This window comes from Sminthopsis crassicaudata, chromosome 4, assembly GCF_048593235.1.
Source record: "Sminthopsis crassicaudata isolate SCR6 chromosome 4, ASM4859323v1, whole genome shotgun sequence".
NCBI classification, from domain to species: Eukaryota; Metazoa; Chordata; class Mammalia; order Dasyuromorphia; family Dasyuridae; genus Sminthopsis; species Sminthopsis crassicaudata.
Genome location: NC_133620.1, coordinates 433,185,316 through 433,203,988, shown reverse-complemented (window position 1 = coordinate 433,203,988; position 18,673 = coordinate 433,185,316). Strand labels below are relative to the sequence as shown.

General features: G+C 31.5%; 1 protein-coding gene across 4 annotated transcripts in view; it reads left to right on the top strand.

Annotated features, from left to right (window-relative positions):
* The window catches only part of TRIM33 (tripartite motif containing 33), a 126,228-nt gene that overhangs the window by 67,235 nt on the left and 40,320 nt on the right, over positions 1-18,673 (top strand). For all 4 annotated transcript variants that reach the window (XM_074263130.1, XM_074263129.1, XM_074263128.1 and 1 more), the window contains exons 5-6: positions 15,000-15,116; positions 17,725-17,839. In XM_074263130.1, coding sequence (XP_074119231.1) covers positions 15,000-15,116; positions 17,725-17,839 — 232 coding nt within the window. The remainder of the gene's footprint in view (positions 1-14,999; positions 15,117-17,724; positions 17,840-18,673) is intronic.

Genomic DNA, 18,673 nt, shown 5'->3' with positions numbered 1-18,673 from the left:
GAACATACGATTGTATATCTTTGTAATTTTTGTAGCTATGGAATCATATTTTGTTATTTGAATTTCTTGTCCTTTGTATTTGAAGGCCTTTTTGTCATTTGCAAAATCTGTTATTTGTTTATATGTTTTGAAGTTTAGAAGTTCAGGATTTTTCTGCGTTCTTTTATGGATTTGTTTTCTGGATTCAAAAGTTATGAGCAGTTTTATGATATGATTTTCTGAATTATGTTCTTGAGGTCCTTCTGGAAGATCTGTGATCTTTAAAATATCTCTATGCATTCTGCTATAAAGAAGAATCATTTTGTTTTGAATAGAATTTACATATTTTTTCAGTGTTGTCTTTTGTTTCTCTTTTGCTAGATTTTCTTCCACTTCAGTATTTTTGCATTCCAAATCTGTTCATCCCTCTTTTACTTCTTTAGGGCAATTCTTATTATGGATTCATTTTTTTTTTCCTCCCAAAGTTGCCATTTGAACAGAAACTAAAATCTCATTATCACTAACATCAAAATGGAACTGATATTATGCATAAAATAACTATTAGCAGAAAAACAATTTCAATGTGGCAGATGGTGTGACATTTACATTAATAAAGGAAAAATTAAATGAATTACAAAAATATATAGGCCACAACAATAATGTGAGAGACACAGTAGTGCAATTGATACGCTGCATTTCAGATCTGTCTCTGATACAACCTGAGTCATCTTCCATTGGTGTAGAGAATTTCCTCATCTAAGGGAGTTCTCTCTACAAGTCCTTTCTCTGCCCAAATAATGTACTTTATATTCCTTTCTTAGAAATGGGTATATCTTTTTTTCCCCCTCATTTTTAAAAATTAATTTTATAATTATAACATCTTTTGACAGTACATATGCATAGGTAATTTTTTATAACATTATCCCTTGTACTCCCTTCTGTTCCGAATTTTTCCCCTTTTTCCCCCCACTCCCTCCCCTAGATGGCAGGCATTCGAAATGGGTATATCTAATCAAATGATAAATAAAAAGTGAAATATAGAACTGAACAAGCTATTGCAGAATTTAAAGTATTGGGTCTCATAGTTCCTTAATGGGAGCATTAAAGAATTTATATTTAATAACATCTCAAGGTACCTTTATAAAAATTGACCCTGTGCTAGCAGAACATAGTAGGATAAATTATAAATAAATTCAGGGAAACAGGAATTTTAAGTCATTCATCTAGACCATGATGCCATTAAAAACAGTATTTCATTTATGTAGACATAAAAAGAATCTTAATTATATCCAGAATGAGTAGGGCATATCATAGACTACATATATTTTAGGGGTGCAACTAAAGTAATCCTCAGGAATAATTACATCCCGAGAAATACATTAAAAGGGGAGAAAAAAATTAAATTTATATTAGAAAACCACGGAAAAGAGAAAATTAGAAGAGAAAGTGATAAATTGAAAAACAAGAAGGCTATAACATAGACTATTAAATGTAATCTTTAGATCCAAGGGGTATGTATAGTTATGTTTCTTTTTATTTATTGTCTGAATGAAATTTATCCATTCACCAATCTTTAAGAGAAGGTTGGAATTTTCTTTCAGGCTGTTCAGATTTTTTTCTCTCTTCACTAAAACCTTGCTTTCATTTTCTTAGTATCACTTTTTAAAAAATATCCAATAACCTAGTTATTTATCAAAGTCCTTTATTTCTTTTCTAGGAGAGAGACCAACATATACTGGGAACATAAATAAGAATTATTGATTATGGCAGACATGCAAATATTGCACACTCCATATAATTCATTGTAAAATTCTCCATATTTCAACTTAGCAGTTAATTGTATCTTTAATAGCTTCACAAGTTTATGATTGATTACTCTTTGGGAAGGGGGTCATTCGTGACTCTTACAAATCATCTTCTGTTTTTTTCTCCTTGAATTTCTCCTCAGAACTCTCTTAATCTTCTGAATTCTGTTCCTGTTTCTTATATAAAACATTAAAACTTCATTTGCTTCCAAATCTCTTTGTGCTTGATTTGTTTTGTGGATTTTTGTTTCCATTTTTCTTCCATAATTTGATGCTTCAGTGAAACTATTATTTTCGTTAATATATACATATTTTAGTTAAATTGTTGAATTTTATCATTCTATCCTGAAATTCCTCAATTGTTCTCAGTTCTTTTTTTTCTTGTATTTTCTCCCCAATTATATATATTTTTTAATTCTTTGATTAATTATCTGTTATATTTTAATACATTTCCAAATTTTATATCTGTTTCTTCTTTTGATGTTTCAGAATATTTTTCATTTAATATTTTGGGCTACTTTTTAATCTATGATATTTCCTTTTTAAAAAGATTTTTTAAACCTGGAAAGGCCTCCATGAACTCTAACAAAGTGAAATGTAGTGCATATAAAGTAATAGCAGTATCCTGGGATTACTAGCTGTAAATGGCTTTCCTATTCACAATAGTACAACTATCCAAGACTACTCTGAACCATGTTTAGGATGAAAAATCCTATCTATACACAGAAAAGGAACTGATTGTGTCTCAGTACAAATTGAAGCATTTTCTTTCTCTCTCTCTCTCTCTCTCTCTCTCTCTCTCTCTCTCTCTCTCTCTCTCTCTGGTTTTTATTTTTATAAAGTGGGAGATCTGTTTTCTTTCAAAATTTTGTTTAATTGAAAAAATATTAAATAAATCAAATACCAAAAAACCCCAAGATTTAAAAAATAAATCATATTCAGTTTATTTCACTTCTCTTATCTTGCCCCACTACCTGCCATTCCATGCAACAAAAAAAGAAAAAAAAAAAGCAATTTGACAAAACAAGCCAGCATTTGAAATATATCTGACTATATAGACAATACTCCTTCCCTACTTCCACAAAGAACAAAAATTGATTCCTTTTCTCAGTTTCTCATCCTAGTCATATTTGGTTATTTTAATTATGAGACATTCACTTTAGAACTTTTTGACATTTTCTTTCATAATATTTTTGCATATATTGTTTTCCTGGTTCTACTTGTTTCACATTGTATCATTGATTTTGGAATTATTATTGAATCTGGCTTCAAATCTTGATTTTATCATTAATTCTGTAACTTTGTTCAAGTCAATAATTTCGTTGCACCTGAATTTCATTGTACAGGCACACCTCCCCTAGCTGACAGGTAGTCCAATAATGTTAAATATGTTGAAATAAGTGTTAGATCCAATATATGTTAGATCCAATATTTGCTATGTGCAAAGAGAATCTTAATTTTAATTTTTATTCATCTTATCATTGATTTGAAGCAGTCTTATATTACTGTGAATAGTGAGACCTGTTTGCTTATAATCTTTGATAACATTGAGGAATCCTTCTTAGTCTTTTAGTTGTCTCTGTATCTTTTATGTCTCTCCTTTATTACAGATATCTGTAAACTTTATCTCTTTTTACTTTAGCCATGATGATTTTGGGTTTTTTTTTCTCATTTTTTAGTGGTTTTGGTAAGCATTTTTTTTTTGTAATCTTAGATTTTTTTTTAATAATATTCACTGTTTTTGAGGAAAATGTTAATAAATTTTCTGCTGATCATTTGATTTTAATCCTATTTTAAATTTTGCTTTTATGAATATATTTGATTCTTTTGATTAATCAGTAATAAAATAAAAGAGAATAAAAGAAATAAATACATTGGGTATTCCTTCTTAATTTTCCAGATAAATAACTTTTTGTGTGTTCTATTCAACCATTCTCGAAGTTAAAGATGCATCTAAGTTAAAGAGACCAGGACTTTTTCTTTTCTTTCTTTCTGGGTTGTTTTGTTTTGCCAGCCCTACTCAACCATGTCTAGTATTCTCATTCCATTTTGGGATTGAGGAAGATGGCTGCTGCTGTCCCCTCAGCATTGGCTATCGGGTCTTCCCAAGGTTTTTGATTACACCAGAGATCAGAATTTTTTGGTATCACTGGCTACTAAGTTAACTGTAGAACATAGAACATACCCTTTTGAGTTTATTTTTTTAATTGTAGTGACAGATTTGCAATGACTTAAATTAATTGCATTTTATCAGTCTCATGACAAATATATTCTGCCTTTGCAACATTTCTGTGAAAAATTTTTCCTTGGTTTGAATGTGTCACATATATATTATAGACCATATGAAGATTACACCCACTTTAGCTGTATTTGTAACTTGTTCTTGTATAGATGTAATCAAGTTTCAGAAAGCAGCCTGCTAACATTTCAGTCCCTTTCCAAAATTCAAAATCAATTAACTCCTTTTTATATTGTGATAATCCTTCATTTTGTGAGTCTTGCTTTGCTGTATATCAAATGATTATGTTTAATTATGGGGAAATGCTGTGCTGAGGCAATTCTGGGAAATGTTATGCTGAGACATTTCTGGGAAATGAGATGTAGTTCCCCTTTTAGAGTTCCCTATTGCTGTCAGAAGCTTATTGCTTAAGATTGTGTAAACAGATCAGTTCCTTAATTTCTGAGTATCAGTTCCCTATTTTTTACCAAAGCCAATAGAAATCAATAAGACCCATGTTACTTCAGATTTTGTAATTTTTGTTCCACTTTTATGACTATAAGTTCTGTGTGAACTCCCAAATGGTATTCTTGCATCTACTGAGCATTTATTGGTAATTGGTAATCTTGCTAATAAATTGACTTGCTCGGAAACCTTAACTTTGCCCCTCAGATTGCTGGTGTGTTGGGTATATGGAGAGGGAGCATATAGCATGTTATTTCAGAAGAGGGAATTGGGACTATATCATATACTTGTTTTCAAGGTAGAGAAATAATAATAATAGTTAACCATTTAACAGGCATTTATTAAATACTTTCTATGTGCCAGGCATTGATCTAAGTTCTAAGAATTAAAAAGAAAGACTGAAAATGTCCCTGCTTTCCAGAAAGTTCTTACAAGCAGTGGGAAGAAGAAATGTCAATAGCAACAGGCAAATGTTATCTTTCATATACCTGCCACCTATTGAGATAATTGGCCCAGGCTATGCATGTGGATGACTTGAAGCAATTTTAAAGACGTGACCTCTTTAGTTACCTATTAGTTATCTTCATGTTCTCTCCCCTCTTAGAATGTTAAGTTCCTTCAAAGTTTGAGACTGGTTTTGCTTCTTACTTTTAATCCACTTAGCACTGTGCTGGCACACAAAAGTACTTAAATGTTTTCAAAAATTATTTATTTTTACATTTTTATTTGATATTTGTTTCTTATAATACCATAATGTTCCATGTATCCCTTCCCATCTCTGAGAGCCATCCCGTATAACCAAAAGAATAAATATACTTTATATGTTGAAAAAAAGTCTGAAAACATGAGCAGTGTGTAATACCTAGGGACTACCTCACAAAACAATAAGTTGTTGATATCTTCTCATTTCTCATCATTCAAGTCTCACTTGATCTTTATACTTTGTTGAATTTACTTTTTTTCTTGCTGGTCTTTCTGTTCATTTACACTTTTGAAATTATTGTAATAATTTGTAATTATTGTACCGTTATCTCTTCTACATTGTGGAGATTAGAGGCACAGTGTTCCCACAGTCTAAATAATCTGAATAAGATTTTTTGGCCCTCCCTTCCTGGTGGAGAAATCTTAATTATTATGGTATTAAAAGATAAATATATTTTACAGTACTATACTTATGTCTTATTTTTATGCATATTTCTTTATGAATCATGTTGAGAGAGAAAAATCAGAACAAAAGGGGAAAATCTGGATGAGAGGGAAAAAATGGAAAAATATTAACATAGAATGTGTTGATTTACATTCAGTCTCAATAAGTAGTTTTTTTCCCCTTGACATTTTCTATCCAAAGTTTATTTGGATTGTCATCGATCAATGAATCACTGAGAAAAACCAGGTCTTTCATAATTGATCATCACACATTCTTGCTGTTATGTACAATGTATTCCTGGTTCTGCTTGTTTTGTTCAGCATCAGTTCCTATAAATCTTTCCAGGTCTTTCTAAAATAAGCTTGTTCATCATTTTATATAAAACAGTAATATTCCATTACTTTCATATACCACAATTTATTCAGCCATTCCCCAGTTGATGAGCATCTACTCATTTTTCCAATTCTTTGCTACCATAAAAAGAGCTGTTACAAATGGTTTTGCATGTGTGAATCCTTTTCCCTCTTTTATGATTTCCTTGGGATAGAGATCCAGGAGTAGCACTGGTGATTCAAAGCATATACAGTTTTATAGCCCTTAGGGCATAGTTCCAAATTGCTCTCTAGAATAGTTGGATCATTTCACAACTCCTCTAACAATGCATTAGTGTCCTGGTTTTCCATAACCCCTCCAACTTTTATCATTATCTTTTCCTGTCATCTTAGTCAATCTGAGAGCTGTGAAGTAGTACCTCAGAGTTGCTTTAATTTGCATTTCTCTAATCAGTAATTTAGAGCATTTTTTTTATATAACTGCTTTAATTTCATCATCTGAAAGTTATATGTTCATATCCTTTGACCATTTATTAATTGGTTAATGACTTGTGTTCTTATAAATTTGACCCAGTTCTTTATATGTTTTAGAAATGAGATCTTTAATATAAAAATTTTTTCCCAGCTTTGTACTTCCTTTTTAATCTCGTTTCTGTTAATTTTGTTAGTGCAAAACCTTTTTAATTTAACACAATCAAATTTGTCCATTTCCCCTTTCTTCTTTGGTCATAAATTCCTCCCTTCTCCAAAGATCTGAAAGGTAAATTATCCTTTACTCTCCTAATTTGCTTATTGTATCACCCACCTTTTATGCCCAAATCATGTACTCATTTTAACCTTTTTTTGATAATCTTTTGAGGTGAGATGTAAGTCTGTGTTGAGTTTCTGACACATCATTTTCCAGTTTTCCCAGCAATTTTGTTGCGTGTATTATACATTTATTTTTATGCATTTCTGAATTTCTAAACTTTTCCTGTGTTATCTACTGGTCTTCATGTGTTACCACAAAACTATCCACCAAATTTCTTGTACTGTCCTGCAATATATCAAAACCATGATGGGGAAAGTTGTGCTATGGAAGGGATAACTATATATATTTTTGCTATAGTTCACTGTGTATCAGTTCACATAGATATTTCTGCCTTTCTCAATATTCATTATATTCATCATTAGTATTCTATTACATTCATGTAGCACAACTTGCTTAGCCATTTCCAAAATAATGGGCATCTCCTTTGTTTTCAAATTCTTAGCTGTCCAAAAAAATGCCTACAATTATTTTGGAGTATAACACAACTTTTTTTTTGGATGACTTCTTTTTGATACAAGGCCAGTAATAGAGTCTCTGGTTCAAAGGATGTGGACATTTTAGTCACTTTATTTACATAATTCCAAATTGCTTTCTAAAATGACTGCCACTTCACAGATTGATCACACCATTTGTTAGTGTGGCTGTCTTCTCATAATCTGTCCAACATTGACTTGCCATTCTTTGGTCAGTTTTGCTACAAGATGTGAAGTAAAATCTTAGGGTTGTTTTGACTTGCATTTCTCTTATTAGTGATTTGGTACCTTTTTTTAAAATGGTAAATGCTTTGCAGTTCTTTTGAAGCTGTTTGTTTATATCCTTTGACCAATTTATCTGTTGGAGTAATAGCTTTTTATTTATACATACACATATATCCATACATATATATTTACGTAAGTATGTATGTGTGTAGAGACATTTGATAATTTCCCTTCCTGTCCTAGATATAATAATGTTTGCGGAGAAGCTTTTGGTTTCAAATAATTAAAGTATTCGGTTTTTATCTTTTCTAATTGCTTCTGTCTCTTGTTCAGTTAAGAATACAACTCCTACCCATTGCTATGAGAAGTTTATGGTCTATTTCCTAAATTTTTTTTTTTACCATGATCTTTACTATTAAGGTCATGTACCTGTTTACAAAGTATTGTGAGTGGTGTAAAGTGTTGAGTCTAATTTCTGCCAAGACTCAATTCCAGTTTTTCTAGTATTTTTTTTTAATCAAATTGAGAGTAGAAAATATTAAATGAAGATAGCTTATTGGTTTTGTTTTTGTGTGATATTCTTCAGTCTCTGCAAAACTCTGATCCCTTATCATGAGGGGGATAGCATCTAAAAACCAAACCAATGAATAAATATTCATAATAAACAGAAATAAGTAATGAATGACTGAATGAACTGAATAGACCCAGTGCAGTAAAAGTATCAGTCAGGCTAGCTAAGTGGAGAGGATTATCAAAGAAAATTGATCAATAGGTTTAGAATTTCTTTTGCCTAAATAATCAGCTAAAAATAGTTAATTGTCTTTCTTCCTTTCTGACTTTTGCTTCCACTGTAATGAAAGTGAGGTGATTGAAATATGTGGAGATACACACCCACCCACACCCACATACATATGTATATGCGTGGGCGTGCATATGGAGTGTGCCAAGGAATCACAAAGTCTGTGCTTTTAAAACAGAATAATACAGGATTAGATATGATAATCTACTCTTTTATCTTCTGTTATATCACTTGCTCCTCCAACTCAAATGGAAGTTTCTGCCATTCCTTGAGTTCTTTCAGCCTCAGAATTCACTTTTCAATTTTCTATTCTTGCTTTGGTTTTATGTATTTAATATTATAGGTAAGGCAAAATGAATTATTCTTTCCATTTAAAAAATTCTATGCATTCAATTATGCCAGTCTGATATCCTAATTGGACAGGCATTCAAAATACTTCTCAATTCTAGGGATTAATGCTTATCTAAATGATAATGCCAAAAGAATCTATGAAGAGGGGAGAAAACCAGCAGTTTTTTAAGTATTTTTAAATATTTTCTCATTTGATCCTCACAGCCTCTCTAGAAGTAAGTAATATTGTCATCCTCATTTTATAGTTGAGGAGATTAAAGCACACAAAGATTAATTTGGTCAAACATTTAGTACTTTGAGGCTGAATTTGAACTCAGATTTTCTTGATTCCAAGTTCAGTGTTCTTGTGCACTTAACTGTTTTAGATGCTATGAAGTAATCTTTTCTCTATTGACTAGTTATCACTTTATTTCAAATCCTTTTCATCTCTTACCTTGACTATTATAATAGTCTTATAGTTTGGCTTCTTGCTTTCATTCTTTCCCTTTTCAATTCCATAGGGCTTCCTGTAAGAGTAATCTAGGTATGGAATTGGCATTCAGCAGGTATAGTCTAAAAGGGGGTGAGTACAAGTTAAATAAGGGAAGAACATAAAAGTAATACACGATTAAGAAACACAGTGGCTGCTATAATCATAAAGACACTATAACAAACAAACAAACATCATACATTATCACCACTTCCAGGAAGCAACAACATCTGAATTCTTTGACTGGAAAGATCCATGGTCACAGCTATTCAGAGTCTTAAGTGGGAGCCATTGCTAGGCAAGCTGTTCAGTATTTCCTACCTAAATCTTTAAAGTTCCATTAAGGAAAGGCACTACCCTAAGTATTTTCATTTGATATGTGATTCTTGAAAGGGAGCAGCCCTTTCAGGTACAGCATGCTCCATCACAAGAAGCCTTTAGGATTGAACTGGCCAGGTTTCCTGGGTAAACACAAGCATGCAATAAAGTATACTCATCAATTAAGGCTCAATACTCAGTTAATTAAGCAGGGACGTAATCCTTCTTGTGTTCTTCCTGAGATTCTATCAGATAACTGCAAGCATGTTTAAGTGTTCTAAGCAAACAAATTTACACAAAGGCATGCTCAAGACTGGCTGAGATTCCTCATTAGAATTCTGTATACTTCTCAAATATTCTTAGGACACAAGAAGGTTTGACCATGTCTTTAGTTTCCTAGCAATTTAGTTAGAGTAACTCCCTATTCTAAGACAGAAGAAAAATTACTCTTCATAAACTGGTTCAATGCTACTTTCCAAAATTCTTTTCGACAAGGCTCATTTCAGGTACTATCTCCTACATATCCCTTACATAGATTGTAAATTCCTTGAGTAAGGATTGTTTGTGGGGAGGATAGTTAAGGAGCGATTCTTTATATCCTTAGCACCTTAGAAACAGTAGATATTTAATAATTAGTAGAGAAAGCAAAGCCCATCCACTTCTCTTTTTTATTTCCATAGCCTAGTCCATATAAATAATTTTCTGTCCTTTTAACACTTTAGATTTAATAGTCTAAGTGATTTCTAAAGCTTTTATCTTTTGTGTAAAAGGTTTTTCTGTCTGTGATACTAATCAATATGAGAATGTTACTGTATTTGCTAAGTAAAGATAATATTGTATTGTTGATAAGAATAATCTGGCATTTCCAAGGTCTGTTATTCTTGCATATTTGGTGATTCAGAAAAATCTTTTTTTAGTTATTGAATTTAATCATACCCATTAAAGGCCTTGTTATTTATTCTGATATAATCTATGATAGTGATTTCTGGTTCTAAGCTTGAGTTAACAATTGCATGATTAGAAGCTGCATTTGGGAGTATAGTGTAACTATATTACTAACTTCATTTGATATTATAAAGAGCTATTAATAATAATAATGATGCATTTTATAGTACATTAGGTTTTTCATAGTGCTTTTCAAATATTATTTTATCCTTATATAACAGTCCGGAAAAAAAGTACTATTGTGATTCCCATTTTACAGTTGAAGAAACTGGAGCAAACAAGTTAAATAACATATCCAAGGTCACATAGCTAATAAGTGTAAGATACTGGATTTGAATTCAAGTTTTTCTGCCCCTAGGTTCAGTGCTCTATCCACTGCTAATCCTCTGTACTACACGGCAACCTATGTTGATTCAATATTAAGCATCTGTTAGAAGCCAGATACATCTAGACCACTCTGATCTTCATAGTAAGAACTATGTGTAGCCTCAAATGGTATATGATCATCCAGTTAAAGGACGGGAAAATAAGACTGCATCTCACCTACCCACAGTTGTGGGTCTTTTCTCCATGACAACTACAATATTTTCACTCATTATGGCCAAGTATTCCCATTTTATCCCACATGCAGTTTGGCATATATCTGATCTCTCTGCTCTTCAGGTGCTTGTTCCTGGAACTGTTAAATTCATTGCTTCCCTTCATAGTTTTGACCTTTTGTTCTTCCAGATGAATTTTGTTACTTTTTTTTTTTTTTTTTTTTTTTTTGTAGCTCTATAAAACAATTCCTTGGTAAGTGGATCGGTATGTCACTCAATAATTTAGGTAGAATTGTCATTTTGTTGATGTTTGTACAATTGTACATTTGTACGATTATTTCTCCTATTGTTTATGTCCTTATTTTGTGAAAAAAAATATTTTGTAATTATGTTTGTATTTTATCTGCTGATAGTTTTAATGGAATTTCTCTTTCTGTCTCTGCTGGATTTTGTAAGTAGAATATAGAAGTGATTCGTGTGAACTTATTTTATATTCGGAAACTTTGCTGAAGTTGCTAAATTATTTCAGCTGTTTTTTAAATTCATTCTCTAGGGTTCTCTAAATATACTATCATATCTGCAAAGAGTGATAGTTTTGTTTCCTTGTTGACTATTTTTATGAGTAAAATTTTTAATACAATATTGAAGAAGAGTGATGATAAAATAGGCATTCTTGCTTCACTCCTGATCTTATTGGAAAGGTTTTACATTTATCTATTACAGATAAGGCTTACTCTTGGTTTTAGAAAGATAAATACCTATCTTTGTAAGAAAAGTTCTGTTGATTCTAGAACACTAGAAACACCAATCTGAAACTGATCTAGAAAAGGTGCATTTAATATTTCTGCTTCTCTGCCTTTTTGGTGAAGTTTTTATACTTTAATGCATGGTCAGTTTTTGTGAAGGTGCCATGAGTATTTGGTTGGTGGGGGAAAGATAATATTCCTTTCTATTTAATTCAGTTTTTTCCAGAGGCAACATTTCTAATTTTATAAGATTCTCTATCTTCTTAACCTCTTTCTTATTTTATGGTTAAATTTTATCTAACTCTGATAGAGGAAGATTGAGGTACTCCACTAGTATAGTTTTACTGTTGATTTCTTCCTGTAATCCATGAAAGCTTTTTCCTTTAGAAATTTGGATGCTATGCCATTTGGTGCTGAGAAGATGTAGTTTTCCTTCTAACCCCTTTAATTAGGTCTATTTTTGCTTTTGATTTGTCTGAAATAGATCATGATTACTCCTGCCTTTATTTACTTTAGTGTAATAGATTCTGCTGCAGATTCTTATCTTAACTCTGTGTGTATCTCTTTGTTTAAAGTGTATTTCTTGTAGAAAACATATTATTAGATTCTGGTTTCTAATCTGTTCTGCTATCTGTTTCCATTATATGGATGAGTTCAGCCCATTTATATTCACAGTTTTTATTACTAACATTATTTCTTTTTTTTCTTCTGTTTGTCCTTCCCTGTCTCATTTTAACCTGTTCCTCCTTTAAAATCTGTTTTGCTTTTGTCTACTGCCGCCTTTTATCTGCCTTTCCGTTTATCTGATCTCCTTACTCTACTGCTTTCCTCACCATTTGAGTGTGTGTTTACACATATATATATATATATATATATATAAATTTTTTTTTCTTCAAACTAATTTAGATGGCAGTGAGTTTCAAACATTGTTGGTTGCACTTCTTCCCCCATATTTTCCCCTCTCCTGTAAAAAGTTCTTACTTTTGTATACCTCTTTTATGGGAGATAAAATCCTCCCTTCTCCAAGGGCATCTGTCTTTATCACCTTACCATTTTTTTATGTCATCCCAACATAATTGACTCACCTATTTCTGTGTAGAATTAACTTCCCTAATAATGATAAAAGTTCTTAGGAGTTAACTGTGTCATCTTCTCACAAAAGAATGTAAACAGTTTAACCTTTTTGATCTTTTATGTTTTCTCTTTTGGGCTTTTTTATGCTTCTCTTTAGTCTTGTGTTTGAATATTAGATTTTTTTACCTCTGATCTTTTCATCAGGAATGCTTTAAAGCATTCTATTTCACTAAATGCCCATTCTTCTCTCCACCCCTCTATCTCTTAGAATTATACTGAGTTTTGCTTAATAGGCTATTCTTTATTGTAATCCTAACTCATTTGCCCCCCATAATATCATTCCAAGCCCTCTTTGTTCTTTTAATATGTTAGTTGCTAAATCTTGTGTGGTTATAACTAGCTCCACAATATTTGAATGTGGTTTTTTTTTGGGGGGGGGGCTGCATGGAGTATTTTCTCTTTGACCTGGAAGCTCTTAAATTTGGCTATAATATTCCTGGGAATTTTCATTTTGGGATACCTTATCAGATCACCAGTGAATTCTTTCAATTTCTGTTATAACCTCTGGATCTAAAATATCAGAACGGTTTTCCTTGATAATTTCTTGAAATATGATGGTCCAGTCTCTTTCTTTAATCATGACTTGTGGTAATGAAGTAATCTTATCTCCTTTATTAATTTTCCAGTTCATTTTATTTTTCTAACGAGATGTTTCACACTTGCTTCCTTTTTTCCCCCATCCTTTTGATTTTTTGTTTTACTGTTTCTTGATATCTTATGAAGTCAATGTCTTGTTACCCAGTTCTAATTCTTCAGTGAACTTTTGTACTTCTTCTTCCACTAGGCCATTTCTGGTTTTTTAAAGTGCTATTTTCATTATATATTTTTTATTTTGCCAAAGTTATTAATTTTCTTTTTATAATTTTCTTCCTTTGCTTTAATTTCTTCATTTGATTTTCCCCTACCTTTTCTTATTTGATTTTAAAAATAAAATTTTAGCTCTCCTAGGAATTCCTTTGGGCTTGTGTTGGATTCTTTTTTTTTTTTTTTTTTTCTTTTTCTTTGAGGCTTTACTTTTGGTTGTTTTGACTTCCTTGTCTTCTGAATTTCTGTCTTCACTGTTAGCTTAGGCGCTTTTTGTGGTCAGGTTCTTTTGTTGTTTGCTTATTTTTCTACTTTACTTTTTAATTTTAAACTTTATCTCAATGTTGGGTTCTGTTGCTGGCATGAGGGTGGTGAGATAGTGAGATATATCAAAATTCAGCCTTTTTCTTCACTAATGTTTTTAGAGATAGTTCTGGGGACTTAGAAGTTTTTGCTACTTCCAAGTTAGTATGGTCATTACCCTTCTCCTCTGCACTCTGAACCTTATCTAAGAGGAACCCCCCAGTTCCTTAAAATCAGAAGTCATATTCCTCCTCGAGGCTTTTAATCCTGCATGACCAAAAGTGCTCCTCTCATCTCTTGAAGTGAGGATTCAGAAGTGGCATAGGCAATGAATGGGGTTATCAAACAGCATCTAGTCCTGGGTCCAATAGGGATAAAAACACAATCTTTTTGTGGCCATTTGCCTGGTCACTCGAGGCAACATCTTTAGGTTGAGAATTCCCAAAGTTGCTGCTGTTTCTATACCTTCACCTATATTCACCACTAGTATAGATTCCACATAATCTCCCCCTATGTCACAGATCTCTCTTATCCTACCTACTGTTAATGTCCTAAGTTGGAAGAATGTTTCACCCTGACTTTTTGTTGGCTCTACCACTCCAGAACTCCATTTGAGGTGTTATTTTATAGTTATTGGGAGAGCTCAGCTAACTACTTTATTCCACTGATTTAGCTCTACTTCTGGAATTTTAGGGATTTTTTTGTTTGGTTTGTTTTAACAGAAATAGATGTTTTATTTTTTAAAATCCTTTTCTGCGTCTGTATTAGTTAGATTTTTGTTATTTTTATTATTAATTTGGTCACTTATATTTACAGGTTGTATAACATTAAATTGAATTCCTCTTATAACTTCAACCTTGTCATAATGTAAAATCTTAGTATTATGTTGTTATAGCTTTTTGACTAATAATATTTTATTTATTTTTATATTAACATTCATTAAGAATGTTGGTCTGTCATTTGTTTTGTTTGTTTTTTCTTCTGTGTTTCACTTCTTAGTCTAGGTATTCAGATCATATTTATATTATAAAGTACATTTTTACAGTCTCTTCTTTTGACTTTTATAATCTTGGAAATAATTATTTTATTGTTTCATGAAATTCACTTCTAAATCTATCTGTTTCATAATTTTAAAGGTACCAATTTTTGGAAGAAGCATTTCAAAACCAGAAGGGTGCAATTGAGAATTTATTAGCTAAACTTCTTGAAAAGAAAAATTACGTACATTTTGCTGCGACTCAGGTGCAGAATAGGTAAGTTTATTATGTAGGATTATATTTTACTCTTAATCAAACTATAAAATAAAAATTTCTGATTTTATTGCTTTTTTAAAAAGCTTTTTCTTTCTTTTTTTTTTTTTTAAATAAGCATGTGTTTGAATATTACATTATATTTTGAGGTGAGATCCATTATCAGAATTTGAGGAGATAATGATATTTACTAAATAAAACATTTAATTATATAACAAAAATCTTTTTACAACTTTGAAGAGTTTTATTTTAGAAAATTACAAAGAAAAGCAGGAATCTGTAACATTAAAATGCACTGTTATTTCTAACCTCTTATCTGGAGAGAAAATAGTTGATATAGTTGTTAGTCACATTTAAGACCATTTGGAAAATCACTTCTTGTTACTCTCCTAAAACAGTAAGTAGTATGAGAAAAGGCTAGCATATAAGTAGGTTAAAAAGATTAAAAGTGTTTATTTTTAGAGAATGCAGGCCCAATTAGATCAAAAGGTATAAAATTATACAATTATGAATAAGGTAAATATGGTGTTAGGTTTGAAAATTCAGGTAAATTTCAAATTTCTGAAAGAAAAGATTTCAAGCATGATCAATTTATTAAGCTAGCAGTAACCAATAAATTAGATCCATGACCTCTCTAAACAACTAAAAAACACAAGGTGTAGGTCTTGCTGTTTTCCACAGCTTAGGGAAATAAAATTAACGTTAGTTAACTAGGGAAGAAAATATTGTTGGTTATAGAGTAGACAACATCATGGGGTTGGGGACAGCATGATAGTTACATCAAGGAAAGCAGGCTGACATCCAAGTGGGTCTAGTAGCCACTCCTCTCTGTCATTAAGGAATGCTTGATTAGACTGACCAATCTGAAATCTGATGGCATTGTTACAAGACTAGAAATAGCAGACTTCCTACCTCCTATGAGGGTTTGTTAGGGAGATAAGACCTTTTCTAATTATATAAGGACATGCAATGATGGAAAATACACCTTATAGAAATATACCACATCAGCTTGGAATTTTCCCAAGAGTTGAAGGTATGGGAGATAATAGTTTTTACCTTTAATTATAACTTTAACTCTGGAAAACTGAATTCTTAAACTCAATTCAAAGAATAGAAAGGGGTCTTAAGCAAACATAGAATCAACTACAATATGAAACCAATATAATATAGAATCAATTACAAAGTAGAATTTGAATTTCTCAGTGGCTTTTTTCATTGCATCCTGAAACTGTAGGACAAGGAACATACCCTTAAATTTTAATATTTATAAATTTAAGAAAAATGAAGGGAATATTTTTCATAGTATTTAGTAAATAAATAAAATTATTTGCCTACAATTGATGATATAAGTTGAAACAATATAGGCCTTTGCAAATTCCATCTATTTTGGAAATTATTCCTTATCTTTATCTTATGCTTAAATTAGAAATTAAACAGATCTTATAACTAATAATGCTTATCTAACTTTTGCTTAGCAAATCTACAATTTTCTTAGGCCGGCCATTCCATTTTTGGAAATCTGCTAGTTGTTAATAAGTTCTTCTCGACATTAAAGTAAATGATTACTCCTTGTAATTTTCTCTCATTGGTCCTAGTTCTGCATACCAGGCCAAGCAGAACAAGTTTAAACCCTCTTCCATATGATAATCCTTCATGGATATTTGAAGGATTTGAAGACTATCATGTCTCCCCTTAAGTTTTTTCTTTAAACTAAACATACCAAAATTATTGAATTAAACTTCAGATGGCATGGTTTTGAGCTACTTAATACTGCTTACTTGCCTGAACATATTCTTCAAATATGTTTCCCAGAATGGAACAAATTATTTTAGTTATGCAGTATCACCTCCCTCACACCGAGTGCTACTCTTTTATGCGCCACAAAGTTCTTAGTTCTTTTTTGCCTCCATAATATGTTGTTGATCATTGAACTTGAATTCTCCTAAAACCCCAAAGTCTTGTCAGGTTATCTACTTGTTTTCTAGCTAGGGTCTGTCCTGTCCTGTATTTGTGAGGTTTAATTTTAAAATCTAATACCAGGCTATTATTTATATTAGTATTCGTAGCTTATATTGACATAGTGCTTTTTAGTTTTACACAATTCTTTACATGTGTTATCTCATTTGATACAACTGTATGATGTTGCCTTGATTTTAGGCCCCTATTTTACAGATGAAGAAACTCATAGAAGTTAAGTGAAAGGTAGTCTTTGAAGAGAGAGTTGAAAACCTATTTTCTTGGCTCCAAGTACAAGTCTTTTCTACTATGAAGCTTTTTAGTGTGAATCATAGTAACTTAAGCTGATTGCTGTATAGGGGAAAGTGGCCCTTTTAAGAGTTTTTTAAAAGTTTCACTGTTAGCTATCCTTTTGATATGTAAATTCATGAAGTTGTTTCATATGCATACATAGTCAATTCATCTGCTTGTCTGTATACATAGTTGGTATAACCATTTACACTGAATTGACTGGGCAACTGTGCTAAAACCTTTGAGCTAGTTCCACATAACACAGGACTTAACTAAATACCTGACTGAGTAAATTTCTGGATCATTGACTGATTCAGGGATATAGGAGAAATTTATAACCTAATGATGTATTTCTCTTATTCAGGATTAAAGAAGTAAATGAAACTAACAAACGAGTAGAACAGGAAATTAAAGTGGCCATTTTCACTCTCATCAATGAAATAAATAAGAAGGGCAAGTCTCTCTTACAACAGCTAGAGGTATGGTTTAAAGCTAAAAAAAGGTTTCTCTTGCTCATTCTTCAGCTGTTTCAGATGTTTATTAAATGTATTGGGAGTGTAAGGATAAAGGATGTAATTGTAATATATATAGAGAAATAAATTCCTAGTACTTTAAATTTATTGATTTTAAAGCATAAAGTATAGAGAGACAGATATACTCTGGGACTGAATAAAAGTACTTAACTTGGATAGAAATTAGGTAAAATGTTAGATAAATTACTCCTGGAGAAAAAAAAAAAAAGGCAAGTCTTTAATATTCCTTGCTTCTGTGCCAATAAGGGGCTTCAACTGATTCTCTTTCATATGGAAGTATATTGGGTTTCATAATTTTGCTTGAGTCATTAGTGGTATTTCTTTTGACATCTTTTAAATTCTCAGTAGTTCAAAATAAGATGTAATTTTTTCCAACTTAAATGTATGTTTACCATTATGTTTATACCTTTGGTATCATAAAGTACATATTTCCAAATAGTAATGTCCCACCTCTCAAACATTTTTCTGATCACATGTGCATAATCATTCTTTGCTATTATCCCAAGAGCAGATTAATATTCTTCATAGTTTGTCTCTTAATGTAATACACAAGTATGAATATACAAGTAATAGAGGGCATATGTTTTGTATTTATTAGTATTTTCTTAAATGAAAATTGCCAGTACTTAGATTCAAATACTGATTCTCAAATTCTTTTAATACTTATTCCAAAGTCTTCTGTGACAGGATTTCCTTCTTCTTTGTCTCTTTAGGACAAAGTGCAAATATTTAACACAAATGAGATAGATATGAAAGAATAAGGGGGAGTGATATTTATTG